This window comes from Equus caballus, chromosome 3 (genome assembly GCF_041296265.1).
Source record: "Equus caballus isolate H_3958 breed thoroughbred chromosome 3, TB-T2T, whole genome shotgun sequence".
Classification (NCBI taxonomy): domain Eukaryota; kingdom Metazoa; phylum Chordata; class Mammalia; order Perissodactyla; family Equidae; genus Equus; species Equus caballus.
Window position 1 is genome coordinate 34,032,877 of NC_091686.1, and position 27,643 is coordinate 34,060,519.

The 27,643-nt window shown below is 52.0% G+C and overlaps 1 protein-coding gene across 2 annotated transcripts in view; it reads right to left on the bottom strand.

Annotated features, from left to right (window-relative positions):
- Nucleotides 1-3,047: 3,047 nt before the first annotated feature.
- The window catches only part of FBXO31 (F-box protein 31), a 44,380-nt gene continuing 19,784 nt past the window's right edge, over nucleotides 3,048-27,643 (bottom strand). For both annotated transcript variants that reach the window (XM_023637459.2, XM_023637458.2), the window contains 7 exons: nucleotides 24,165-24,241; nucleotides 17,352-17,519; nucleotides 16,590-16,664; nucleotides 8,961-9,070; nucleotides 7,943-8,096; nucleotides 6,410-6,798; nucleotides 3,048-5,329 (listed from right to left, as the gene is read on the bottom strand). In XM_023637459.2, the coding sequence (XP_023493227.1) occupies nucleotides 5,107-5,329; nucleotides 6,410-6,798; nucleotides 7,943-8,096; nucleotides 8,961-9,070; nucleotides 16,590-16,664; nucleotides 17,352-17,519; nucleotides 24,165-24,241 (1,196 nt within the window). In that variant the 3' untranslated portion in view covers nucleotides 3,048-5,106. The remainder of the gene's footprint in view (nucleotides 5,330-6,409; nucleotides 6,799-7,942; nucleotides 8,097-8,960; nucleotides 9,071-16,589; nucleotides 16,665-17,351; nucleotides 17,520-24,164; nucleotides 24,242-27,643) is intronic.

The following is a 27,643-nucleotide window of genomic DNA, read 5'->3' on the forward strand; positions in this document are numbered from 1 at the left end:
TGAGCACAGCGTTTGTCCCCAGCGACTGTGCGGGGTCTGAAAACCATATTCTTGGAAGGAGCCAGAGTGGCAGCCTTCTATCACTGTTGGATTTTCAGGTCAAAATGGGGGGGTAGGTCTGAAAACTTTATGCAAGTGGCTTTTCTTTCTTTGCAGCGTTCGCCTTGCTGGCTGGGCTCACGCACAGATGCAGTGACCCTAAATCCCCACTAGAGGTCAGGCTACAAAGTCCTCTCTTGAGGGGGCGGAGGGGAGATGCCACCTACACAGCCCTCTGTGAGAAGGGACCCAGGCCGCCCTCCAGCCAGCAGCAGTGTGACACCTCAGGGACAGTGGGGCTAAGCGACCCCTCAGCTCTCCCGGCCCGTCTGGATGGGAACATGAGGTACTTTTACTTTCTATGTTAAATATTTTAATTTTTTACAAGAATATTACTTTTGTAAACAGGAAAAAAAAAAAAAGATACCTCAGATCCTCAGCTGTAAGCCCAGCGACGGCACAGCGCCTGCCCTGTCTACCCTGCTCTCAGAGAAGGCAAACTCACCGACTTCAGCCTAAGAAAATCCACAGTGGCCCACACTCCCTCAGGGCCACCTTGTGACATGGGGATGGGGACACATGTCAGCTGAGGTCACAGGGAGGGATCCAGGGACCTACCGGGGTCTGAGTTCCAAGGGCTCACTTGCCGCTCTGTTCCATGATGGAAAATCAAAACTTCACAGGTTGAGACTAGGTGTGCGAAGCGCAGGCTCCCATCCGCGATCCAGGCCCCTCCCTCAGCCCGCAGCCCCCTCCCACAGTGTCCCCTCCTGCATCCAGAGCCCAGGATGTTTAAGGCCCCAGCCTGCATCTGAATCACATCCCAGAAGAAACAACAAAGCACACAACAAGGTTTCAAAAACTGATTTATGGAGAAACAACCCTGCACAGTCATTCCTGTGACCATGCCCAGTGACAGTGTCGGGGCCCCGGCTCACAGCAGCTGCTTCCTCAAGTCCTCCCCAGCCCCAGCCCCACCCGGCACACCCCAGTGGATGACTGAGTGACCAGGACTCTTCCCAGGGCATGGCGTTTCAAGATCAAACAGCATAAATGTTTTTCTTCGCCAAGTTGGCTATATGATCTCAAATAAAAACCAAAAGTAAAATTAGGCTGAAAAAGCAAAAGGTTCTGAGCCCTTCGTGTGTTTTGCCTGGCCTCCCTGTGAGCACGGGAAGGATGAGAAGAGGGCCCGCCTTCCTGCTGGAGCCCCACCAGCACCCATGCCCCCCGAAGGCTGGCCTGCAGGCGGCTGATGACCCAGTGCTAGCCCAGTCATTTGCCACCTTCTCGTTCCCAGTCACACTATCAGGCAGACTGACGGCATTGTTTCTACTCTCTAAACACTGTCAGGACGTGGAGTCAAAGCACATTCTAGATCTTCTCCCATAAAAGGACAGAGGTAGCTATGTTAACACCGGGATTGACCATGAATGGGGTGTTTTATGCTCAAGCCAGAGGAGGGTCACGTGAGAAGGCTCCTGTCAGCATCCTCAAGAGTTAGAGCATGAAAGTGGCAAAGAGAATACGAGGGTACCAAACTAACATGGTCGCCCTCCCCAAGCACTGAGTCAGATTTCAGGTTGCTCGGTTCTCCTACATACCAAGGTGTGTACCGACAGCGTGGTCACAAGGAACTCGAGAAATTCTCAGATTCCTGTGACCAAGTCCACCAAATGACAAGGGGACCGAGGTTTCTGTACCTCTGTCACTGCTCACGAGCACTACAGAGTGACCTCACAGTGGCAGTGTGAGCAAACCTGGGCAGCCCACAAATGGAACACCAGCCCCTCGGTGGTGTCAGGCGGAGAGGACTGGCTGGCTGAGGAGGGGGTTCGGCTGTCTGGGCTGCAGCAGTGAACGGCTCCGCATCCTCGGAGGGAGTCTGGCATGCCACCTCGGCCTCTGAGCTCCTTCTGCATGATGCGGGAATGGAGGCCACCTGCATCTGGCTGGGGTTAGACCACTGCGTGTGCTCTGCCACCCTCCGCATTGCCAGGAGGACTTTCCAGGGCTGCAGGCACCAGCACTGAGCTGCCTGGTGTCGGGCCAGGGCGTTCGGGAGAGAAGGAGCAGGGCAGCCACAGGGAGCCAGCAGACCAGACAGAGGGACGGCCAGGAAGGGAGGTCCCAGTCTGGACTGAGGAAGGAAGGATTCTGAAACAATTCCACCACCACAAAGCCTCCAGCCCTGTTCAGTCAGCAGCAGGCAGTGGGGGTCTGGGCCGGGGCGGGGAGCAGATGTAACCGGACACTGCCAGGCCTGCGGCCCCTGGCCGAGAAGAAAGGTCCCCTGCAACAGCCTCCTGCAGTGAACACTCAGCCCCGATACAGAAGACTCTCCAGTGACTGTGTGAAACCTCCAGTCAGTCTCCAATCACATCGCTGCCCATCGAGCAGCAGAGAGCAGAGTGTGTCCCGTATGTGGAGAGGCACCTGAGGCCCTTCCGTCCCACAGACACTGACCCCACCTCACAGCAGCCAAGCGGCAAGTGCAGGTGGTGCCAGCGACGGAGACCATCCAAAACGCTGCTAGGCCCACTGCCACCTTCCCCAGTCGGCACCACCGGGCAAAGCCAGTCCTTAACCTGGGCCATTCGGTTCCTCACTGAGACGTCTGTATCAAAATCACACTGCCTTCACTGCTTTCAGCCTTTTCCTTTTCTCACCCAAATGAACTAACTGGAAGTTCCCCTGATGAGCTGCCTGTCTATTCCGCCGTAGAGGGAGGCCAGTGGCGCTGGGTTGGCACCTGCACACTCCCTACTGAGCTGGAGAACTAGAGGTGGCTAGGGGCACGTGAGAGTGGGAAATAGCACGGACTCTGGATGACCGCTGTGCAAGCCCTCACCCAGGCCACTGCCAGCTGGACAGACCCCACAGGCCCTGGGGCCCCACTCGACACCAGAGACAGGGGCCAATGTAGACGCAGCCAACAGCCCAGGATTATTCCAGTCATATTAGTGGAAACCATGTATAGGCCCAAACACTGGAGGCAGGTTACATCATTTAGATTTGAGATTGGTTTTTAATCAGAAGTGCTCATCTTTAATTCATGTGCGCTTTACAAAGCTACAGGGGACCCTAGATGGAGATGGGGTCCCTTAGAGTGAGCCTCAGGCTCTGGGTAAAATATGCATTTTCTTGATTTTATTTAAACAATGGTGAAACTCAGAGAGCAACAGCCTACACCCAGCTGTCTTTCATTTTCATTTTCCTGAAGGCTTCATGGCCATGGTTATCACTGTTCAGAGACAGCCATGCTTGGCACGAGAGAAGAACAGTCACACTGCAAGAGGGGAGGGATGACAATGCTTTTAGGCTCAGTCCTGCAAGAGAAACTGGGATCACACCTCAACCTGACTGCAGGTCCTGTTAGAAGGATGGGAGGTGAGCGGCGAGCATCTCTGACGAGACTTGGCTGATAGCGCCAGGTGGACGCATCCCGTGGCTGCCCAGGAGGGACCCAGCCTTCTCCACTCACCTCCCTCCTGGGAGGGCCAGCTTGCCTTTGAGGGGCTGGGCCTCAGAGCTTGTCAATTCTGTGATTCTAGGAAGCAGAGGAAGTTCAAAGTTGCCAAATGCACTGAAGCTAGGGCAATGGGGATTTTTTATTTTAGAAAAAGGCCAGTCAGGGAGAAATTAATCGAGAAAACAGGACACATTTCATGGGACATCTGAGGCTGGTCTCTACATGAAGGCACCACAAAGCCGCCCCCCTTCCCTGGGGTCCCTCGCCCTCAGTATGAGGGCTCAGTGCAGTCCACCCCACAAGGATGAGCAACTGAGAGGGGGATGAAGTCTGCCCTGCCCCCAGTGAAGCCCCACGCCATGGGCGGTGGACGGGTGGTGGCTGTCTGCACGCTGGAGGGAGAGCTGAAGCTAACTCTCAGGGGCCTGCGTGCACTTAGGGCTCTGCTCTTCAGGAAACACCAAGATCAGTAGAGACCTCAGAAGGGTCCCCAAATGCAGGGGTCAGCACAACACAGGCACAATGCCAGCAGAAGGGTCCCCAAGAGGTCCTGGTGTCCAAAGTGTGCCTCCCTGCGTGCGGTGTGACTTTTCTAGAAAGCTGCCCTCTCCCCTGCAAAGGGGCTTCAAAGTCGTCTTGTGCAACCACTTCTGATGCTTTCACACTTCCAAGGACAGCATCTGGGTAAATAACTGCAGGGCCATTTCAGATGTAGCCGTCTCACTTCTGGGACAAGTGGCTGCAGCTCAGGGTGCGGCAGGAGGAGGGGTAGGGTGTGGACACGAGTGCCCTGTCTGGAAGTGGCTGCAGCGAAGGTCTTGGTTCTAAAGCTGGAGAGAGGCCGGGGCAGGTGCACAGGCGCTGCCCGGGGACCAGGGCCAGGATGGTGTCCGCAGGCCGCCAAGCTGCTCACAGGCCTGCGGTGACATTCTCTAGTGACCCACGTCACTAGCCCCATTTCACTGAATCGGAAACTGAGCTCAGGGTGAAGTGCTTCTGTCCACAATCCAAGCAAGTCGGTAGAGAAACAGGAATTCAGTCCAGGGTCCCAAACCCGACACCCCCACTCCCCCAGAGCTCCCTTTCTGCACACACTGCCTCCCCCACCACCCTGGCCGGGCTGCAGCAAAGTTCACCTGTCCGAGGCCCTCACCCCAGTCTCTCGCAGGCCCATGGCCCCTTTCACTCGCTTCCTGTGAGAGGACCCCCTTATGTCAGCCCACAGCAAGAGACTCTGTTACTCATGAACTCCCCTGAAGGAGGATTTTGTTTTCCCTAGAAAACTGCCAGCAGGCCAAGGACAAACCCAGTTTCTCCAGTTCAGTTATTTACACGCCCTGCAGCTGGCCTCAAAATCAGTTTTGTTCTTGTTCTTTTTTTTTTTTATAAGACATGCTCAGCTTTCCCATCAGCTACTGACAACTATACAGGCCTGGGTTGCACACTCTATAGAAAGCATCCCGGGGGGCTGGGCCGTGACCCCTATGAGAAGGTGGGTGTTCTGGTCCAAGGCCAGATGTCCGAAGTGCATGCTGCTGCTTTGCCAGGTCGCAGGGGCCGGAGCCCCAGGAGCACCCCGGCAGGGGAGGGGGCCGTCAGGAGGTGAGGGACTGAATGTTCTTGAGCATCTCCTCAAACGCCTGTGGGGACGGTGCGTCTGCGTTCCGGAAGGTGGCCTGGACCCTGCTGTACAGGCTGAAGGATTTTAGCTCCAGCCAGATGAAGCCAAAGCGGTCCTCGTCGAACAGGATGAAAACCCCAGGGGTACGCTCAGGGCTGGTGAAGCCATGGCCAGCGATGAGGCCTGTGCCATAGAAACTGAACAAAGACAAGAGGGAAGGTGCAGGGAGAGAGTGGTGAGGGGCCTTGGAGTACGTGAACTGGCCCGAGTCAAGCACCATGTCATTCTGGGTGTCCTGGAACACCCTTCGTTCCATGTGAGCCACCTTCACTATCTGCCAGCAGGAAGCTAAGAACCAGGAGGTGATGGAGCCCAAGAAAGCCTGTCTGTGTAGGGCCCTGCTCAGCTCTCAACACCCAGCACAGCGAGCTGTCTACACCGACGGGCAAGGCTCTGGGTGTTTGAGGAGATGGATGTTCCCCTGCAGAGCACACAAGCCAGCGTGCTTGGTTCGCCCCAGATTGTGAGGCTCTCCCCACCAACCACTGCTCTCGACCAGCTCACCACCTGAAGGAGCAGGGTCTCAGGCAGCCCTCCTCTAACTGACCCAAAGCACACGTCTTCAGAACGCAGCCCCAGCCAACAAAAATCTCAGTCCCTGGGATAGTTATGTCCACAAACAAGCAACTCAAATATAATCGATGAAGATTCAGCAGTATGCACCTGACAGTAACTCAGAAGGCAGGACTTTCAAGTACCCATTACAGCCAAGTTCTAAGACCAGCATCAGGCTGAAACACACTTAGGGCTTTTTTGCAAAGAACTCGGTGCCTTGACGGATGACCAGGAGTTAGGGGCCGGCCCGAACCTCCCAGCTCATGGAATGGTGCCTGGGCCCCCCACCTCCACCCGCCATGCTGGAGCTCTACTGGGCAGGAGTGGGACAGCAGCCCTAGGCATGAGGCCTGTGGTTCCTTCCAGAGTAGAGAAAGAAGCCCCAGAGCCCAAGGGAGGCAAAGTGATGCCCGCTGAGCCTAGAGCACATGCAGCAGAGGTCCCCTGTGGCAAGGCCTTGCAAACACACAGAACGGCCGGGAAGGAATGCAGCGTGCCCCTCCCGGCCACAGAGCCCCTGATATCACATGGGGCTGGAGTTCGCTCCTGCGGCCCCACCAGGTGCAGAGCCCCACCCCGTTCTCCACCCCAGCCCATCTCTGTGCTGGGTGGGAGGCAGGGCCCTCCCTGAAGCCCCTCCTCGCCCCCCCTCGCATCCTTACCACATCCTGCAGGTGCGGGGATAGTCCTCGTTCCTCGAGCTCACCCCCAGAGGCAGCACAAATGGCTGCCCCTGCCCAGACTCGACGGGCTGCTCAGCCGCAGCTGCGGCGCCTCCATCCCCGGGCTCGCTGCCTTTCTCAGCGGGCGGCTCCACAGTGGGCTGGGCAGGGCCCCGCTGGGGCTCTTGGGGGCTTTGCCGGCTGCAGCCCTCAGCATCCTCAGGCCCGTCTTCCTGCTGCTGCTGCTCCTGGCGCACCTGCTCACGGACTTCCAGGACGATGCGGGAGAGCTCATTGAAATTGCGGAGGTTCTCAACGTCGGGCAGCTGGATGCGGTGCATGAGGTCAATCTCCACCGTCTGCTGCCCAGCAGGGATGTTGGGGTCACCCTGAGGAGCGAGCGGACGCTGATCAGCAGGGCTCAGAGACCAGCAGAAACATGCTCTGCGTGGTTTCCGACCTAGATCCCGCCTCCAGCCAAAGGAGCTTGCTCTGACATTCCTACTGATTAGGCGGTAACCCCTTACCAAGTAAGAATATTTTGGAAGCCCTTAAAAAATTACTGCGGGAGTAGGCGGCCCCATCTGTGAAGGGATCTTTGAGGACAGAGAAGGGCAGCACCTACAAGTGATCTTCAGGGCTGTAACCAGGCAGCTCCCTGAGCCCGCAGGCCCCCAGCACACTGGCCTGACTGCACTCAAAGACCTCAGGTGACAGGTGAAGGGAAGTGCGTGGACCCTCCCAGGCTCAGGCAGGGTGGGACAGGCCCAAGACGCCAGCCCAGACCTGGCTGCCTGGAACACAAAAGCTCCTAAGCCAGAACCGCAGGAGACCTTCTGGGGCGCAGTTCTCCACAGGGCCAATGAGCCCCCTGACAGCCCGGCAGAGAGCCCAGGGACACAGTCCTGCTTCTGCGCTCTCCATCTCAAGGCGCTTTCCCCAAAGCAGAGGGAGCCCGGCAACGGAGGTCTGGGACAATGCTCTGTGAGGAGCACAGAGAGGTGCTGCCTCTACAGGACACCTCAGGGTGCCTGCCAGAAACCCCAACGACTCTGCACATGACAGGGGAGCACAGGGTGAATGGTGGCCCCTGAAGCTGGCAACGCAGGCCCTATTCATTCAGGAACCCACTCAGCTCACCCTCCAACTGCTTCCACGAGCTGCTGAGGCTGGGAAGGGCAGAGGGACCCGTGAGGTAACGCAGAGGGTCTCCAAGGTGGTGGCACCTTAGGGTCACTTGGGGAGCTCGTGGAGCCCCTTACCCAGCCCACCCCCCACCATTAAATCAGAATCCCTATGTCTGGGCATCAGTATTTTCTCAATGTCCCCAAGGATCTCAGCGTGTGGCCAGGGCTGAGAGGCGTGTGGTAATGCCACCTTGGAAGTGCTCAGACTCCCCTGGAGATGTTGTAAAATGCAGCTCCTGGGTCAGTGGGCCCAAGGCCCATCCTAAGTAGCCAGGGTGCAGCCCAAGTCACGCTAGTCCGTGGCCCATCTAATGGCCCCTCCACGGTCGCCCCCCCCCCAACTCACCGTGATCTTCGTGCCCCTGGCATGCTTCCCATGGAAGCTGAGCATGACAATCTCCAGGCCATGGCTGCCGTAGGTGCCTTTGAAGAGGCCAGGCCTGATGAGGTCGTCCGGGTGGCTGGGCGGGAGGTAGATGCGGCGGTAGGTCAGGCAGTTGCTGTGGGAGGAGCAGGCAGTGTGAGAGCACAGCAGAGACGCATGCAGGGCAGAAGCATAGATCTCACATACACCACGGGGGGCAGGCAGGGCAGAGCCGCCTAGCACTGCCAGGGTTAGATTTCTGCCAGGCCAGAGGGGAGCAGGGGCACCCCACGTTCCTGACCTACACTCATCCCAACCCACAGGTACATGGCACACCCCACACCTTCTCCAATCCCAACAGAGTTTAATGTGCTCACACACTCTGCTGGCTGCCCCAAGGCAGCTGAGGTGGAACTCTCAGTGAAGGGGAGGGAATGCCACTCCTGCTCTGTCATCTGTGACAGGAACCCCTGAAATCATGGTGGTGACGTGGCAAAGGGACAGGGCCCAAGGACAGAGAGGCAGAGAAAGCAGGCCTCCCAGGGCAGACATGAGGAAACAAGCACGAGGCTTTGGCGCACACACCAGGCCCACTAGAGCACACTGCTGGTGGGTGGTGATGATAAATCAGACAGAACAGACAAGGAGGGGATGGGTACTGTGCTCACAGTACCAGAGAGGGAGGGACTACACTCACAGTACTCAGAGAGAGACTGTACTCACAGTACCCACAAAGAGGGATTATACTCATAGTACCCCCACAGAAAGGGACTATACCCAGTGAGGGACTGTGCCCATAGTACCCACAGAAAGAGACTGTGCTCATAGTACCCACAGAGAGGGACTGCAGTCACAATACCCACAAAGAGGGAGATTATGCTCATAGTACCCCCACAGAAAAAGACTGCACTCACAGTGCCCACAGAGGGGGATTGTGTTCATAGTACCCCTACAGAAAGGGACTGTGCTCACGGTACTCACAGAGGGGGGCTGCACTTACTCATACTGACTGGTGTAGATGAACTTCATCAGGATGAGCTCCTGCATGTGCTCGTGGAAAATGTCCTCCAGTGTCCGTCCCCATTCTTCCCTTAGCCACGTTCGGAATTCCTTCCAAAAGAACACAGGCTATGAAAACCACCATCACACAAGGGCGTGAAGAGGCTGCTCGCTGTGACGCCAAGTGGACAGAGCAGCATTTTTACAGCTGGGGCAATGCCTTGGGCATGCCCACATCAAGTCCCACGTAAGTGAATGGGATGGAGACGGAAGCTGGGCAGGAGGCGAGCTGCCTTGTGTGTGGTCTCCCAGCACCTGGCCTCCCTTCCTCTGTGGAGGCGTGCCACCAATGAAGACTCTGGTCCCCACTTTCCCTCAGCACATGGACCCAGATTCATGGGAAGCAGCAGGGATCACAGGGGTCCCTTTGGGCAGGGCTGGGGCCACAGCCAGTGTCCAGAGCTCCTGGGTAGCAGCTACATGAGCCTCACTTCCATGTCCACCACAGGACAGGAGGCGTCTACACTGAGCCTGCTTCTCTGGCTTCTGGGGCAGCAGGAGCACAGCAGGACTCTTGTCACTTCAACTGTGCTGGTCAGGCTGACCAGAGCTGCTCTCTGCAGCTGCTGATGAAGAACGAGAGAGGAACAGCGGGTGGAGGGTGTGGGTGGGTTTCCCCTTTAAAATGTGCCTTCATAGTTATGTTGTATGTTCAATAAACATATCTGTAAAAAGGGAGCTTTAAAACACCGCATCCCCAAACCTCAGTAATTTATTATGGAATCAAACAATGTGAAGGATATTTAGTGCTTAATAGCTTGATTCTGCACACTTAACATAATTAATCCACAGCTCTGAGTTCCTAACTCAATATACTGTTTCTGATGATTATCTAGATTAGCTCTACAAACAGAAGGAAAAGCAATTTACCAAAAAAAAAGCTACGATCTGTCAATTGCTTTAATATGTTACTGTCCAAACTCTGGTAAAGAACAGAAATTACTGCATGACTGAACTAAACAACTATTAGAACTACAAGATCAATATATAAAAATCAGCTTCATTTTTATATACTAACAATAGAAAATTGGAGAATGAAAATTTTTTAAGTCCTATTTACAACAGCTTCAAAAAACACAGAATTTAGGAATAAATATTACAAAATATGTGCAATACCTCTACTCTGAAAATCACAAGCCTCTGCTGAAAGGAAGTATAAAGAGGCCTACATAATAGTCAGAGGTGCCTACAGACCAGAAGACTCAGTATTAAGCCAGCAACTCCCTCCAAACTAATCTATAGATTCAAAGCCATGCCAGTCGTAATCCCAGCAGGCTTTCTGCAGAAACTGACAAGCTGATTCAGAAATTCACATGAACATGAAAAAAACCTAGAACATCCAAAGCAATCTTGCAAAAGAACGAATTTGGAGGACACACACTAGCTCACGTTATGTCTCACCATAAAGCTACAGTAATCAAGATGGTGGTATGAGCATAAGTACTGACAAATACATCAATGGAACTAAATAGAGAGCCTAGAAACAGAACCCCCCATTTATCTGGTCAGCTGACTTTTGACAAAGGTGTCCAAGCTACCCAATGGGGAAAGGAAAGTCATTTATCCACAAATAGTACTCAAACAACTGGACATCCATACAGAGAAAATGAACCACAATCCCTACCTCACACCATACCCAAGAAATAATTCTACATGGGTCACAGACCTGAACATAATATAAAGCTACAAAACTTCTAAAAAAGAGAGAGAGAGGGGCCCGGCCCGGTGGTGCAGCGGTTAAGTTAGCACATTCCGCTTCGGCGGGCCAGGGTTCACTGGTTCGGATCCCCAGTGAGGACATGGCACTGTTTGGCAAGCCATGCTGTGGTAGGTGTCCCACAGAGAAAGCAGAGGAAGATGGGCATGGATGTTAGCTCAGGGCCAGTCTTCCTCAGCAAAAAGAGGAGGATTAGTGGCAGATGGTAGCTCAGGGCTAATCTTCCTCAAAAAAAAAAAGATTCTTTGTAACTTGAGAGTAGGCAAGGTTTTTTAGGACACAGGAAACAATAACCATAAAAGAAAAAACTTCCATTAAAATCATAAACCTTCCACTTAAATGGCTGAACTCAGAGAGAAAAGGCCCTAAAAAAAATCAAATAGATAAATAACATAAAAATGGGAGTAAGTGAATGTAATGAGCAAGGATTTCAATGTTGCCATGGTGAAATCAGACTTGGGCTAAATACCATGAAGAAGATAGCTTGTGAACAGTCATAATCTTATTTACTTTGCACGAAAAGATCATAGACATTAGGAATACCAACTAGACCCAATTACTCAGAACAAAGATCTTTGAAACATGTTTGTTATGAAATTACCTTATAAGACATGTATGCACACAGAAAACCAGGGGCCTAGAACATGTAAGAATAAGTTTAATATTTACCCAGGGCTTGCTCACCATGTGTTGGCACTTTACAATCATCATCTTACTTAATCTGCACAACAACCTAGGAGATGGATACAGATAACATTATCCCTGTGCTGCAGATGTTTGGGGTTTGGAAAAGTTGAGAAGCCTTTCCACAGTCAACCAGCTATTAAGTGGCAGAATCAGAGCCAACCCAAAGTCCACGTGCTAGCTGGTCTTGTCTCCACCAGGGCCAACCCCAGGGCCAGAGGGAGTGCGGAGAGACGGGGGCTCACCCACAAACTGACGGCATGGAAAAGCCTTTGGAACATCTTTAGGACCTTTTGCCCGGCAATTCCCATTCTGTAGGATCCAAAAACCAGCTATGGGTTTTGCACAGATTTAGGCAGCAGAGTTACAGTAATAATGCCTGACATCTCTCCTGGGTGGCTCTGGCCAGGTCTGGTGCTAAGTCATTCACATGCAGTGTCCTACTCTATCTTCCAAAATCACTCGGGGGTCCGCAGATAATCATATGGCCCCCCCTTTACAGATAACGACTGAGACTCCCAGAGGGTAAGTCACACAAGTACATGGTCAGGGCAATAATGGGGACACATGAACAGCTGGGTGCAAACCCCATGTGCAGCTACAGGAGAATGGTTCATCCACATGGTCAATTACACTGCAGCAAGATGATGAATGTTAGGCTGCATTAAAAAGAGTTTGCAGAAAATTCTAATGAGACTGGAAAATATCTCTGGAAAAAGTTAAGCTAAAAAAAATTAAAGATCCAAATTAGACAGAGTTAGACTGCAAATACAGCCAACAGTCCCAGGAAAGCACAGGAATGATGGGGAACGGGCCTGGAGACGGCGCCTGGGTGGGGGCCATGTCAGCACTCTTCTCGCCTGATTCTCATGACTTTGTATTTGATGACGATAAGCTATCATTTTAGTAATTAGGGGAAAAAGTACATAAGACAAAGGAAAACAAAATAAAAGCCACTCGAGTCCAACTAAAGGGAGTCCAGGGCGAGAGCCTTTCTGCTCGGCAAAGTACGAGGCGCACCACAAGCAGCAGCCCACGGCCTGGCCGGGAGTGAAAGGGACATCGGCAGCCTCGCAGGGGAAGGTGGGGGCCTGGCCATCCTCCCTCCTCTCTTCCCCATCTCTGCTCCTCCTCGCACCCCCAGATTTCCAGAAGCCTCAGGTTGGGGGGCCCAGATAGAGGGAGTGAGGAGGGAAGATGGTAGCCCAGCCTTGCCCATCATCCATGAAGAAAAGCCAGGCAGCGTCTGCACCGGGGACTGAGAGTCTGGGGCGGCCCGAGGGCTGCACTGCTCACAAGGATGCAGGGCATGCAGCTGCAGTTTGTGAAGCCCATGGGAGGTCACACGGAGGGGTCACATGGGAGGCGCCCGTGAGGGGCAGGCTGAGGACACCACAGCCCTGAGGAACCAGATCAGGGCACAGGACAGAGTGGACCTGGCGTGTGGAGGTTAGCAAAGCTGGCAGAAATCCTGGAACTGGAGTTGGGGTGCAAGGGGGTGGGAGGGTGGGCAAGGCCCGTGGATGCAGTTAATAAACGACCCTGAAGGGCTGGCTTGCAGAGTTGAGGAAGGGCAGAGCCCCATGTGAAGAGCTGGAGGGGGCCTCTCACTGGTTCCTTCATGAGCAAGAGGCTGAAGGCATCACCAGCCGGCCCTTCCCGGAGCACACGCCTCCAGGGCTGGGGCAGGCGTCCTCCACACTCCCTCACGCTGCCAAGGAGGCTCCTCTTCCAGGACGGCCGGATGAGCTGGGGGCAGTGAAAGGATTCTCTCCTCAGCGGGTGGAGACAGCTGAAGGTCACGATGAGACATGACCTGCCCACCCTGCAGCCCTCAGGTCACCACGAGTCCTCCGGTCCCTTGGGAAGTACCATTTTGTGCCAACATTTAAAATGATCATCAACCATCAGAACACAGGGTGGCCCAGAATCCGGGGCTCAGCCTTTCACCTCAGTTTTCAGAACTATCAGGGCACACAGCATCGTCCACCTCACAGCCTGTCCTCTCTCCCAGGAGCCCAAAGTCACTCCCTGGGTCTGAAAGACTCGGCTAGAAAGTGAAGATGTTTCAGGAGTCCCAAGTCCTCTGTTTAAATTATTCCAAGGCCTAGAGAGAAAAGAAAGGCTTCCAGTTCTAGAAGCTAGCAAAAGATTGCTATTAAAACCAGACAAAAACAGCACAAAAAATATTAGACCAAGTCCACTCATCAGTGCTGAAGTCCTACATAAAAGGTGATCAAACAGCGTGCAGCAGCGCAGAGCGCCCGCAGGCCAGTGAGACTCCTTCCCAGGACCTCAGCCTGGCTCAGTGTGAGATGTCTATTCACACAAGTCGCCACATTACTAGACTAAGGGGGAGAAAAACCACCTCGTGGTTTCCACAGATGCTCAGAAACACTGGTACATTCCACATCTCTTCTCAATGAAAACAAAACAAAGCCCACTTAAGGAAACACGAGCAGACAGCTCTGTCCCCGACATAATAAAGTCTATCTTGACCCCAAGGCCATCTTTCTGCCCCATGACGACACCCACCACGGCCGCGAACAAGACCAGGCGCCATCCTCACCACCGCTGTGAGCTGTTCTGAGGGAAGTACAGGCTGACACAGTTCACAAGACTGAAAGACAGGGAGACTGGAAAGGAAGAAGTAAAATGTCTTTATTTGCAGATAATCAGTATCATCCTGGAAAACTCAAGGTAATCAACTCAAAAATGATTACAAATGCAAGAGAAGTCAGTAAGATGGGTGGCCACAAAATTAGCATGCAAGAGCTTTTAAATATAAATTCACCAGTTGGAAGATAAAATGAAAGCCAAGAGCCCATTTACCACAGCAGCAAAAGATCAAACACCTTACAGCGAATGTGCAAGACCTACCAAAGAAAATACTGGAGCCCCACTGAGGAACACAAACTCTGTCTGAACACCACGTTCCTAGACGGGACGTCGTGACGTCACACCAGGGTCAACTGTCCATAAACCCATCTATGAGTGTAATGTGATTCCAATTAAAGTAAAAACACCAGCAGGATGTTTCTGGGAAACAGCTAATCTAGAGTTCATATGGAAGAAGAAACAAGATTCGCCAGAAAAATTCTGAAATACAAGAGGAAGACACGCAGCCTAGTGCTACCACGTGAAATGTGTAGTTATAAAGCTACAGTAACCAGAATAGTGTGGCACCTGCATAAATAGGCTTATCATGGGTGAGAATATCACGTCCAGAAATAAACCAAGTCCATACGGCAATGTAGGACAGGGCGGCATTTCAAACGGACAGAGGAAATCTGGATTACTCAATATCCAGGGCTGGGATAACCGAGCAGGCATCTGCACAAAAGCAAAGTTGCACTGAACCTCACATTTTAAACCAGATAAATTCCAAAAGAACCAAAGATATAACTGTGAGAAAATAAAGACATGAGCTCATCTGTAAGTAGAATTTCAAAGTGGGGATGGGCTTTTAAGATGACACCAAACTAAGAAGCTATCAAGGAAAGGACAGATACATCTGACTATCTGAAATCAAAAATTCCATGGATGAAAACATACCTTAAACCAAATCAAAAGACAAAAAAATGAATGACAAAAAAATATTTGTGATATAGGGCCAGCCCAGTAGTGCAGCAGTTAAGTTCGCGCACTCCACTTCAGCAGCCCAGGGTTCGCTAGTTCAGATCCCAGGCGCGGACCTGCGCACCACTTATCAAGCCATGCTGTGGCAGGCGTCCCACGTATAAAATAGAGGAAGATGGGCACAGATGTTAGCTCAGGGCCAATCTTCCTCAGCAAAAAGAGGAGGATTGGTGGTGGACGTTAGCTCAGGGCTAATCATCCTCAAAAAAAAAAAAATATTTGCAACTCATATCTTGAAGGGTTCATTTCCTAATAGGATGAAAGCGCCTACAAATCAATTAGAAACACAGCAACATCAAACAGAAACAGAGTCAGGGGACATGAACAGACATTTCACAGGAGAGGAGCCACAAGGAGCCCTTAAAGCTGACACTAATCTTAGCCTCACTCATAAGAGAAATGCAGATTAACCGCCGAAGCCAAGATGCTAACAAAGCCTTTACTCTCACCTTCACTTTAGGTGTTTTTAAGTTTGCACAGGAAACTTGTGTTATTACTTTTATAATCAGAAAAACTAGTATTCCATTTCAAAAGCAATGAGCCCACACACAAGCTGGCTTACAAGAACTTCTTCTGATCTCAGAGCATATATTTCCAGAAATCTATTACATGGCCTTGTTAAGGTCTCAACAGCTGCGGAGTTTCTATTCCTGGAAAATATGTTGACGTTTTTCACTTAAACGTGAACTACAGCAATCACCAAATGTTGCATATGTGATTGTATATGAAATTTTAAATGACAGTGTTGTAAATTTAAAGAGCATTTCCATTACCTGTCATCTTCACATGCCATACATTTTGGTTAAGAGGGACCTCCTCTACCCCCAGAGGGTTCTGAGAGGCATGTGGGTGCCCCCGGTTTATGTTGAGTCTCCCTGCAGGTCTCTGGCTAATGGGGAAGCCATCAGAGACTCAGAAACTGCCTGAGAAATGCACACCCAACAAATAAATAAAAGCTGCAATGAGATTCCCATATTTTAAAAGGTCAAGTTTTTCTTTAAAATATTTTGAAATGGCAGTATGACTTAGCTGTTTAGAAAACTAAAACTCAACAGTAATGTGTAAAATTACTCGTGCAGAAAGGAAACTCTAAGAAACTGCTGGGTGTCTGACTCACAGCTTTACCCACTGCGTTGCTGTGATCTGGAAATCTCAACCACTGGGTCCTTTCGAAAAAAGCCCTCTGGTCACCCTGCAACTCACATCCAAGAAGAAACCTCCAGCAGCACACATACACTCTTGCCAAAGGGGCAAAGAAGAAGTAATTAGAGAAAACCATTTCTGTTTGGTTCATTCATTCTGAGGGATGGCAGGGAACAAAAACTTGTGCTCGTGGACACAAATCCACACCGTTTCTAACAACAGAGTCAGAAGCACTTTCTGCGCCAACAAGGCTAGGATAAATCATGGGAGACGGCCGTTTTGTTGGTGGCATGCTAACAATGTCAAACTGTTCAATCTCACATTTGCACTGTGCCCAAGGGGGGACCAGGCCGGTGCTCCACCTGAACAGAAGGCGTACGAGCTTACCTCTTGCCTCCCGCCAGACATCCTGTGGTGATCTGTCTGGTTGCACTTGGTGGAGAACTCGTCCTTCTTCACAATCTTGAGCATTCATGACAAGGGAGAGAGGGTAAGGAGTCAGTCACAGCACCCCCACCAGACCGGGGCCATATGATGAGCCCCTCCCGCACTGATGCTCCCCACTCATCTACAGAAGCCCAAGACGCCACCAAATCGTGACGGATCCCAGGAAGGGAACTCAGAACCACCGTGAGCATGCACTTCCTTCTCAGAGGAGGGGTGCATCCGAGAGAGGCATTTGCATTTTCCCAGGGGGACCTCTCAGAGCAGCACAAAGGGGCTGGCGCTTTCCTAGTGTGTTAGATAACACACTTGCTCACCGGGCTGGCCATTTGCCATGCCAGTGCCAGAGAGTCGAGCATCATTCAAGCTGATATTCTTGCAAAGAGGAGAGAAAGGAGCAGTGAGGAATTGTGGCTGGAAAGCACAAATGGCTCTAACTGAATGCAGAGTCAGTGGAGGCTCCAGTGAGTGATTCTTTGAGGAGTTGCATCACAGCACGATAGCATAAAGAAGGCAGAGAGGGGCTGGGGGTAGAGCATCGCTTCCTCCGTTTCTGCTGATCTTTATGGGCACAGAACTGTAGGTAGGAATACCACGGCAAGCTCAGCTGGCACCCCATACAGGCTGGCCCTAGGAATGGGGGAGGCCTAGCCCCTCGCCTGCACTCGGCTGCCGTGTCTAAGGGAGCCCCAAGCATGCACTCACCTGGATGTGGCCGTTGTGGGGCCCCCTGTGGCCGTACATGCATTCCACCGTGGCCGACTTCCTCTCCATCAGGTGGATTCTAAACAAGGGCTTGAATCGCATTGGGTCATTCACATGAGGATCGTGGGGAGGCAGGTACATCCAGCCAATGATGAACAAGCCGTCCACCTGCGGCGAGCAGAAAGGGCACAAGTCTACGCAAGGGTCAGGATGAGGCGCTGAGGCAGAGGGTGCCCACCCTGCAGCTGTCCACGAGGACCACCCTCCTCTCCACACTCATTCCCACCGAGAACCTGGGGACCAGCAGGCATCAAGGTGCTCCCAGTCCAGCGCACCCGGAGGAGCACAGCCCAGCCCACCAAGTGCTTGCTACCTAAAAAGTAGTTATCTCACGTAAAACACAATGCCCATAGTTGCTAAGACTGTACATTATCACTGAAATCTGCCAAGAGAGCAGAACTTAAATATTCTCACTGGAAAAAAAAAAAGAAAAAAGGTAAAAAGGGTGAGGTGATGGATGTGTTAATTAATCAGATGGTGGGAATCCTTTGACAATGTACACAGATATCAAAGCACGACGATGTACGCTTTATATACAGAAGTCTCCTTACCCATGGTTTTGCTTTCCACGGTTTCAGCTACCTTAGGTCCAAAAATATTAAATGGAAAATGCCAGAAATAAACAATTCATAAGTTTTAAAGTGCAAGCTGTTCTGAGGAATGTGATGAAATCTCGCACCGTCCTGCCCGGGAAGTGAACGGTCCCTTTGTCCAGCGGATCTACCCAGCATACGCTACCCGCCTGTTAGTCACTTAGTAGCTGTCTCAGTCATCAGACTGTCACAGCATCGTGACTTGTGTTCAAGAGCTTGTGTCCGAGTCACCCTTATTTTACTTAATAATGGCCCCAAAGTGCAAGAATAGTGATGCTGGCAATTCGGATATGCCAAAGAGAAGCCAGAAAGTGCTTCCTGGAGGTGAAAAGGTAAAAGTTCTCAACTTAATAGGGAAAGAAAAAAAATCGTATGCTGAGGTTGCTAAGACCTACAGTGAGAAGGAATCTTCTGGGGCCAGCCCGGTGGCGCAGCAGTTAAGCTTGCACGTTCCGCTTCTCGGTGGCCCAGGGTTCACTGGTTCGGATCCCGGGTGCGGACGTGGCACCGCTTGGCAAAAAGCCATGCTGTGGTAGGCGTCCCACGTATAAAGTAGAGGAAGATGGGCACAGATGTTAGCTCAGGGCCAGTCTTCCTCAGCAAAAAGAGGAGGATTGGCAGTAGTTAGCTCAGGGCTAGTCTTCCTCAAAAAATAAAAGAAGAAGGAATCTTCTATCTGTGAAATTGTGAAGAAGGAAAAAGAAATCCATGCTAGTTTTGCCGTCACACTTCACATATGTATGTAAAGGGAAAACCGTGGTATATATAGGGTTCAGTACAATCTCCGGTTTCAGGCATCCACTGGGGGTCTTGAAACGTATCCCCCGTGGATGAGGGGGACTACTGTATCTTATAATTTCATTGGCCAATTATACCTCAATAAAGCTGAAAGCTTAATTTTTTTTAAATAGAAAAAAGTAGTTAGACCTAAATCCAAGCAAGCCTTTTAGAGAGAACTTCCAGCTCTAAAATGGGGGGGGTGGGGGCTGGGGAAACAAGCCAAACAACACGAGAAAGAAGCAAGCATAATACTACAGAAAGTTGGACACCCAGTAGGGCAACTGACCTGAGAAAAAACGGGGGTGCTGCTTCCAACAGGGGAGCTTCATGAGGCAAAATGTGAGGGCCTGGCTAGGTCCTGATGTGGACAAACCCGCTGTCAAAGGCAGTTCTGAGACAGTCAGGCGCCTTAAGCATGGACTGGTCTCAGGAGTACCAAGCAATAACCGCCCCTTTTGGAGGACCTGGTAAGGACGTGGGGGATGCGCAGGAAAGTGCCCACATTTGTAGAGATCCGCACTGACGCAGGAACAGATGAAGTGACACAGGCCCAGGATTTGCTTTAAAACGCCTGGAAGCGAACGCAAAGGGAGGGGACAGATGCCGTGACCTTGGCACACCATCGATAACTTGAACCTGGAGGTGGGCATCTGTGGGGGCTCACACTACCACTCCCACTACTCCTTGGGTGCCTGAAACAGTGAATGACAGAAGGTGATGGAGGTCAGGTCAAAGGACGGGCAGTCCCCAGCACAATCACGTGGCACATTCTCAGTGGTGGGGAGAGTCGCCTCTGAGGCCCCGCTTGGGATGGTCCCACCGTCGCCACCTTCCCAGGAGAGGCTGGATCCCCAGCTTCCAGCTCCAGTGAGAGAGGAGGCGAGAATTTAATCATTTCTGTGGCTAATTGGTCTGAGACAAGAGCCAGTTGGCATTGTGCTGTTATGGGCTCCATTTTCCCCTAATTATCCCCTACTCTCAGGAGCAGCATTTTTTTTTACTCTATTACTCACTGCCAGTAAGAAAACAATTACCACCCTCCCCAACTAAAAAAAAGGAAAGAAATCCACTCACGCTGGGAGCTGTCTGCTGGCCCGCGAGGAAGCCTCTGAAAGCAAGGCTCTTCCCCAGTGAGATTACATACAGCAAACCTAGAGCATGTCCCCACCAAATCATAAAGAATGGGAAGCAATATTTATGAGTATGCTGCTCCTGGTGAGCAACATACAGAGCGACAGGGCCACCAGAGTCACCAGATGGCCCCTATGACCAGATCAGCAGAGCCCCACTGAGGCGAGCCAGGCCCCAGGCCCCTGGGGGGCAGACCCACAGCCCTTACACGATGGGTGCCACTGGTCCCCTGGACTCGGGCCTCTGGCCGCCGAGCGTGTGTGCAAGAAGAGGGAAGCAAAACCAGAGCACTGGCGCTCCCCAAGGGCACCCGACTTTGTTTCCACTGCAGCCCCAGCCACAGCGACATTGGGCACAAGCGCCTGCCCACGGGTGCTGCGAAGGGCCACACCCGCTACACACACACCTGTGAACTCTCAAAGTGAGACAACCTGGGTTTTTCAAACGGGCCAAGAAATGAGCAGCTACTTTTCAAACGAAGATAGGCTGATGACCAAGAAGCACATAAAAATTAAACTACAAGAAGCCTTTTCTCCTGGCTACGACCAAGGAGCTCATATCAACAGCTCCTCCAGCTGAGACCAGTGATAAGAACTGAGTGAACTAGAAAGTTGCAATGCCATTTGCAGACATCAGGGAGCAAGCAGGTGGCCCCAAGATGAGGCCAGGATCCTGAAGAGCCCTTCCAGCCCTTTGCCCCTCACTCCTGACCACTTATGGCTGGGCAGAGAAGGGGAGGCCAGAGGGCCGCAGCTCCCCGAAGGCCAGGGCTCCAGGCTCCAGGTGCCCCCTAAGAGCGGGAACTAAAGACGTGGTCCCACAGTATGCAGGCTCTGCCCTTGATGCAGTTGCTGAATCCTAAATCATGAGGGCAAGTCCCAGAGAAACCAAGCAGAAAGGGGCTGCGAAGAGGCCCAGCAGTCAGGGGAAGTGGCGGCAGTATCACAAAGCTGGCAAGAGAAGAACTGGCGTTCAGCCTGGAGAGGAGGTGGCACCCGGGCCTTTAGGCGACACCATGAGGGGCTATGCCCTGAGGACATGGGCAGACTGGACAGCAGAGCCGGCCCGCACCAAGCCTGAGATGCAGCCTCGCACCAGGCCTGGTCAGAGCAAGGTGCTCTGCCAACCTACAGGCCAGAGGCCAGGACACTTCCTGGGGGACCAGCATGTGTGGCCACATGTTTGGGCATGCCAGGAGACAGGCTGACACACCTGCAAATCCAGGGGAAAAAGAGACACTGGAAACTGACCCAGAGATCACAGACTTCACAGAAACCTTGAGGACTAAGAGAAGAGACAACAAGAAGGAAAACTTTACCAGAAAGCAGCCATAAAGCCAGACCTTCCTCTTGGCTATGACAGAGTAGGGGACTGGGATTTGCGCACCTGCTGTGAACCAAAATACGAGACACCGGACCACAGGCAGCACAGGACTGTGACCCAGAGAAGGGGAATAGAAGAGGTGGCCCCTGCCATCCCCTGGATTTCTGCCGGAGGCACCTTCCAGCCCTAGGGGCTCACAGCAGAACTCGGGGGTGTTCTAACTTGAGGAAATGGAGACCCAAGTTCGAGGGGGCTGACGGGGCTGGAGCGTGAGGGTCAAAGACCCAGAAAGGAGGGAGCTGCACAGAGAAAGAGCCCCAGATCTGCCGAGGGGCCCCGGGTCGGGCTGAACACCGAGCCACAGCGACACTGCAGCCTGGCCATGAAGCTGGGCCATGACCTGGACAATTCCCAGGGTCATACAGGTCTCGAAATGTTCCAATTCCAGGCAGCCAGAGAAGGGGGTCCTCATGGAACCCCTGGGGCACGGAGTGGGGACCCCAGAGGGCTCAGGCCTTAGAGATGGAGCTAAACTAGCCCAGAAGAAAGGCTCCTCTAAACCAGCTGCACAGAGCTACCCCACGCCACCACGAGATGGACTGAGCCTCAGCCAACTTCCTGCCTGCCTAACACAGCCGGACCAGCTCAGGGAAGGTCATCCGGCACTCAGCCACTTAACAACCATCTCCACACCTCGTGGAAAAGACCAGGCATGCAAGAGGCAGGAAAACGGCCAACAGCCAGTGTCAATGTCAGGAAAACAAGCGGCAAAGACAAGAAACATTTATGGCCTCATACTCTGTGGGTCAGGACCTCTGCAGGTCAGGACCTCCGCAGCGGCCTGGCGGAGAGAACACCGCACGAGGCTACACTCAAGCGTCCGCAGGCTGAACGCCTGCTTCCAAGGCGGCCCTCACGTCCACCCAGCAAGCTGGCCCCTCTGGGCCTCTTCTGCTGGCCCTGGTCCTCTCTTTGTTCCCAACCCGGGTGACGGTGTCCTCAATACCGGTCACCACGGAATGCGCTTAGTTACCATGGCACGTGGCTCATCAGCCTTTCTGGCCTTCGTGAAGTGAGCACTCTGCAGGCCGAGGGCAGGGTTGGCGGCCTCCCCCCGCGGGGTCTGTGTGAGAGCCGCTCACGCTGAAACTTGGGCTGTGGATTTTTGGCAGAAGCTCCAGAGAAGTAAAGCTACATCCTTCACACCACACCAGGAGGGCCTGGGGTCAGCACCCAGGTGGTCAACCCCATGGTGGGTTAGTTAACAGGGATCACCTGGTTGGGTCAGTTAACTGGTTAGTTAACAGAGATCACCTGGTCAGGCACTGTTGGCCAGATCTCTCCCCTTAAAGGCACCTTTTCCTCCTGGTAATTACAGTCAGCCGAATATGGGCCCCAAAAGCGGTCCACGTCCTAATCCCTGGGCCCTGTGACATTATCACCTAAGATGGCAAAAGAGGACTTTGCAGATGTGATAAGTTAAGGATCTTTTCTAAAGATTTTATTTTTCCTTTTTCTCCCCAAAGCCCCCCAGTACATAGTTGTGTATTTTTTTTAGTTGTCGGTCCTCCTAGTTGTGGCATGTGGATGCCACCTCAGCATGGCTTGATGAGCGGTGCCATATCCGCACCCAGGATCCGAACCGGCGAAACCCTGGGCCGCCGAAGCAGAGCACATGAAGTTAACCACTCGGCCATGGGGCCAGCCCCTAAATTAAGGATCTTGAGATGAGATTACTCAGGATTATCCGGGTGGGCCCTAAAAGCAATTACTTGTATCCTCCTAAGAGGGAGGTCTAAGACACCAAAATGGAGAAGAGGCCACAGGAAGTCGACGGCAGAGAAGGAGAGGTGCGGCCACAGCCCGGGAGCCCCCAGAGCTGGAGAAGCAGGAAGGCTCCTCCTCTAGGGCCCTCAGAGAGAGCGGGCCCTGCAGCATCTTGATTTCAGCACAAAAGTACTGATTTAGAACTTCAGGCCTCCAGAAGTGTGAGACAACAAATTTCCGTTGTTTTCTGCCACCCAGTTAGTGGGAATTTGTTATGGCGGCCCCAGGAAGCTGAGACATCTGTGGGGAGATGCTCTGAGATTGTGGAAATGCCTTGTTTCCCCAAAAGCACTCCCCACTGGCTTTACCGTCCTTGGAGGACCCGGCCCTGACCCCAGTATTACTATGGTAGGTGAGAAAACATTTAAAACCAGGGCCTGACAGCCCCACTTTCTGACTCTGCTCTGAGGTTTCCGGTCACCATGAGCGCAGCCTGGTCTGATGCCGCGGAGCCTGCTTGGTGAGTGACCTGAGGCTGCACCCCTAGAGCACAGCCTGGTGCTGGATGGCGTCCGACTCACACGGCAAGCATTCCACACGTGTTGTTGGATAACAATAAAAGGCACACACGGCAACTCACAGCTGGCAGCGCCTCAGGGCACAGAGATGGGGCACCTGCCACAACACCACACCTGTGCCTTACGGTCCCCAGGGCCAGAGGGTGAGTGTTTGAGGCTCTGAGGGCCCCATGCGGCCTCCACCCATCTTCTTCCTTTTAGTTTGCCGACCCCTGACTCAGGGCATCAGACTAGTGCACAATCCAAAACTAGAGCGTCCGAGGGCGTGAACTCGATGGCCCTCGGTGTCCAGGAGGGAGGGCCTGGGGCAGGGAAGGCGTCCTCACAGCAGCCTGCATCCCGTCATCAGAGTCCAAGGATGCAGCGAGAAGGCTGAGAACTACGTAAAACGAATCTTTGCTCATTTAGAAGATGAACATCTGGCTCCCAAACAGTGCCCTGCAGAGAGGCCCTTGATTACTCTAACATCCTAAGGCACCATCCTGAGGCCCGCCCCGCTGCTCGAAAAGGCGCTGAGTTCCGTCCACGTGGGCATCAGTCCTGGCTCCACAAGAGGCCAGGCCCGGCGCTCTGGGACTTACCACCACGTTCAGCAGTCCTCCGTACGGCCCGATGTCTGGCTGCCACAGGCCCAAAATGTGTCTGTACCGGTGAAGCACTACAAGAAGAGAGAAAAAGCAGGTCTTGGTGTTAGAGCCAGCCAGTCTTCACCTCACAGAAAATCAGAGGAAAGGGCGTGAGCGGCAGAAAACTGTGAAGAAACTACTCACGAAGGCAAATGTTTACATTTGGGAAATCTTACCTACGAGTTTCTAAAGCAGGCTAAGAATAAAAATATCTTCAAAAAGCATAATAAAACAGACAACTGGGTCATTCTGAAACCCAGCGTCAAAGCAATCGGCTCCAATGACAAGGAACTTGCCCTTGGAAGACCCAGAGCAAGCACCCTTGTAAAGTAGCGAGCCTCCCATCAGTTGACAGAACTAAGGAAGTGTGGGATTCTTTAGGAGACAGGGACAGAATTCAAAATGTCATGAGACCATAGATTAAGATTTAAGTTGGGCCCCCCTTCTTTCAAAAGCAGTGCATATACACTCACTGAAGACAACCAGAGAAAAGGAAATCTGGGGGTGACCTGAGATCCTGCTACAGAGATGACCAGCCACGGTTAACGTTTTGGAAAATGTCCTTCACTTCAATTTCCTTTGCACATGCATTTGTTGAGTGAATGAATGAATGAGCAAGCAAACTACAACTCATGCAGGACCCTGACTGCCAGGTGCAGGCAATGTGTGGTGGTGAATTTTATGATTCAGCTGGATTGGGCCATGCGGGGCCCAAACATTTGGTCAAACATTATTCTGGGTGTGTGGTGAGAGTGTTTCTGGATGAGATTAACATTTAAATCGATGGATTGAATAAAGCAGATTGCCCTCCCAATTGTGGTGAGCCTTATCCAATCAGTTGAAGGCCTGAAAAGAAGAAGGCTGACCCCCCCATGAGTAAGAGAGAACTCCTCCTGCCTGGTTTCCAGAACTGTGACATCAGTCTTTTCAAACATCAAACTCTAACTGAAACATGCAGTCTCCCTGAATAGTACAAAAAGGCCGACTCTCCCACAAATAAGTGGGATTTCCTCTTGCCTGGCTTCCTGGAGCGAGACATTGGTCTTTTCCGCCCTTTGGACTCAGACTGAAACATGGGCTCCTCTGGGTCTCCAGCCTGCTGACTGCAGATCTTGGAACTTGTCAGCCTCCATAACTGTGGGATCCAATTCCTAATGATAAATTTCTTTATATAAAGAAATTGGTTCTGTTTGTCTGGAGAACCCTGGCTAATACACAGTGGGCCAGGGACCGTGTCCAAGCACCCAAGCTGCGTGACTGCACCAGACTGCAGGAAGGAAGGCCAAGCTGACACAGTCAAGAGGGACCTGGAGGTGGGACAGCAGCACCTTGGTCTGGCGTATGGGGAGTAGCACAGTGAGGCCGGAAACATCCTAAGCCTGTGGAGTATGCAGACAGCTGGTGGGAAACTACCAACTGTTACCGAGGTTTCAGCCTAAGAACACGTTTCTAGATGAGCCTTGATTGTCTGCAGGATGCCTGCCATTCATCCCACACACATCTTGAGTCGGTTTGCAAGACACACAGTAAAGTCAGTTTTGGTATTTTATGGTCAACCCGATGGGTTTTATGTTTGTTGAACAGGTAGTAATAAGCAGGATCAGAACCGTATACGAACACTGAACTCTAAGAGCGAAATGCATGCTCAACTGTTCAGGGGTGAAACATACTGATGCCTGCCAATTACTCTGAAATGCAGCAGAGAATAAGGTGGCCTGACAGAGGGACGGACAGATGGGCAACAGTGAAGTGTGGGAGAGGGCTGTAGAATAAGGTGATGGTAAATGGGTGTTTACTGCAATTCTTCCAAATTTTCTGTGTGTTTTAAAATTTTCATGATAAAATATTGGAGAAAAAATTAAACAGGTCCATTCAGCATGACCCTTCCCTCTTGTCTCCTCTCCTCTCGTCTCCCAACTTGACTGCTAGCCACGTCTGGTTCTTTCCAAAATCAACCTGATCTCAAAGCCCCTCGAGTGACTGTTGAAAGAACATGCCAAAGACTTGGCAATAAATTTCAAAAGAGGAGTTCCCTGTTTTGCTTTAAAAGCAATAGCTCTTTGAAAAGAAACTACAGCCTCCCGCACATCTGCTTTGAGTAGCAGTCCTCCCTGGATTTGTAAGCTCTGTGCGTGTTAGAAGAGTCGATCGTACTCCTGCTGACACAATGTCGGCTCACTCAGCCTGGGATCTCCCCCAAGACCATGGAGAGACAAGTCAGAGAAACCGCGGTTGGCAGCCGGACTGCGCGCACGCTAACCAGAGAGGGGCACGTGATTTCCTAATGCAAACGTAACACCTGTGTTTCTACTCTATACTTTAAAAAGTGAAACCGTACCAGAATTGAGTCCAGGGGAGGCGACTGAAAAGGCTCAACAAGCCCAGAAGCACCCAGACTGAAAGCGCTCACTTGAGTCACAGGAAGACCCTGGATCAACACCAGGAGGGCAGCCCCGTTCAGACCTTCCAACGCCTGGGGCCCTGCTGGGGAGGCCGGCTTAAAGGCAATGCCAGTGAATGATACAAGGAGTGGCACCTTTCCAAGGACTTTCCCTTGTGCACTCGTTCAACCCTCGCCCTGACCCTGTCGTGGGCTGATGAAGGGGCCTGAGCTAAGACATCAGCACCCGAGGTCCACAGAGGGCTTAGGACAGAACCCGGAGCACCTCCTGGCCCAGGGCGCTCACTATACCCCAGGTATACCCCAGCTTCTCGCCTGGAGGAAGATCCCCAGCTCAAAGTCCCTCTCCATATTGTCTCCAAACACCTGCTGACAGCCCAGTCAGGAGAGTGAAATGGAATCACATCACGATAATACTGGTTCAGGTACAGACAGCAGGCTTGGGACCCGAGATATTGATAAGTTGACTGTTGTAGACCCTTCAGGTGCTTTACTGTCACGGGCAGGGCATGCTTAGAGAGCCCAACTCATAGAAAACTACAGAAGACACACACGAGACAGCCTGCCCACTACACGTGGCTAGACCATAAAATCATTCTTGAATCATCACACCTGTTGCTGCAGAATTGAGGCTTCGGGCTGGTGGGTGGTCCTATATGTCATTCTTATCCAAAAGAAAATCACAAATGCAACTAATGGTATCTCCTGCCACTTAGTGGCTTTTGGTAATTAAAACAAAATCAGAGGAGGTGACACTTCCAAACTCATTTTATGAGGCCGGCATTACCCTGATACCAGAATCAGACAACGACACCACAAGAAAAGGAAATTACAGGTCAATATCCCTGATGAACACAGACACAAAAATCCTCAACAAAATATTAGCAAACTGAATTCAACAATACATTAAAAGGATTGCACTCCATGATCAAGTGGGATTTATTCGAGGAATGCAAGGATGGTTCAATACCCACAAATTAATCATATTAACAAAATGAAGGACAAAAATCATATGATCATCTCAATAGATGCA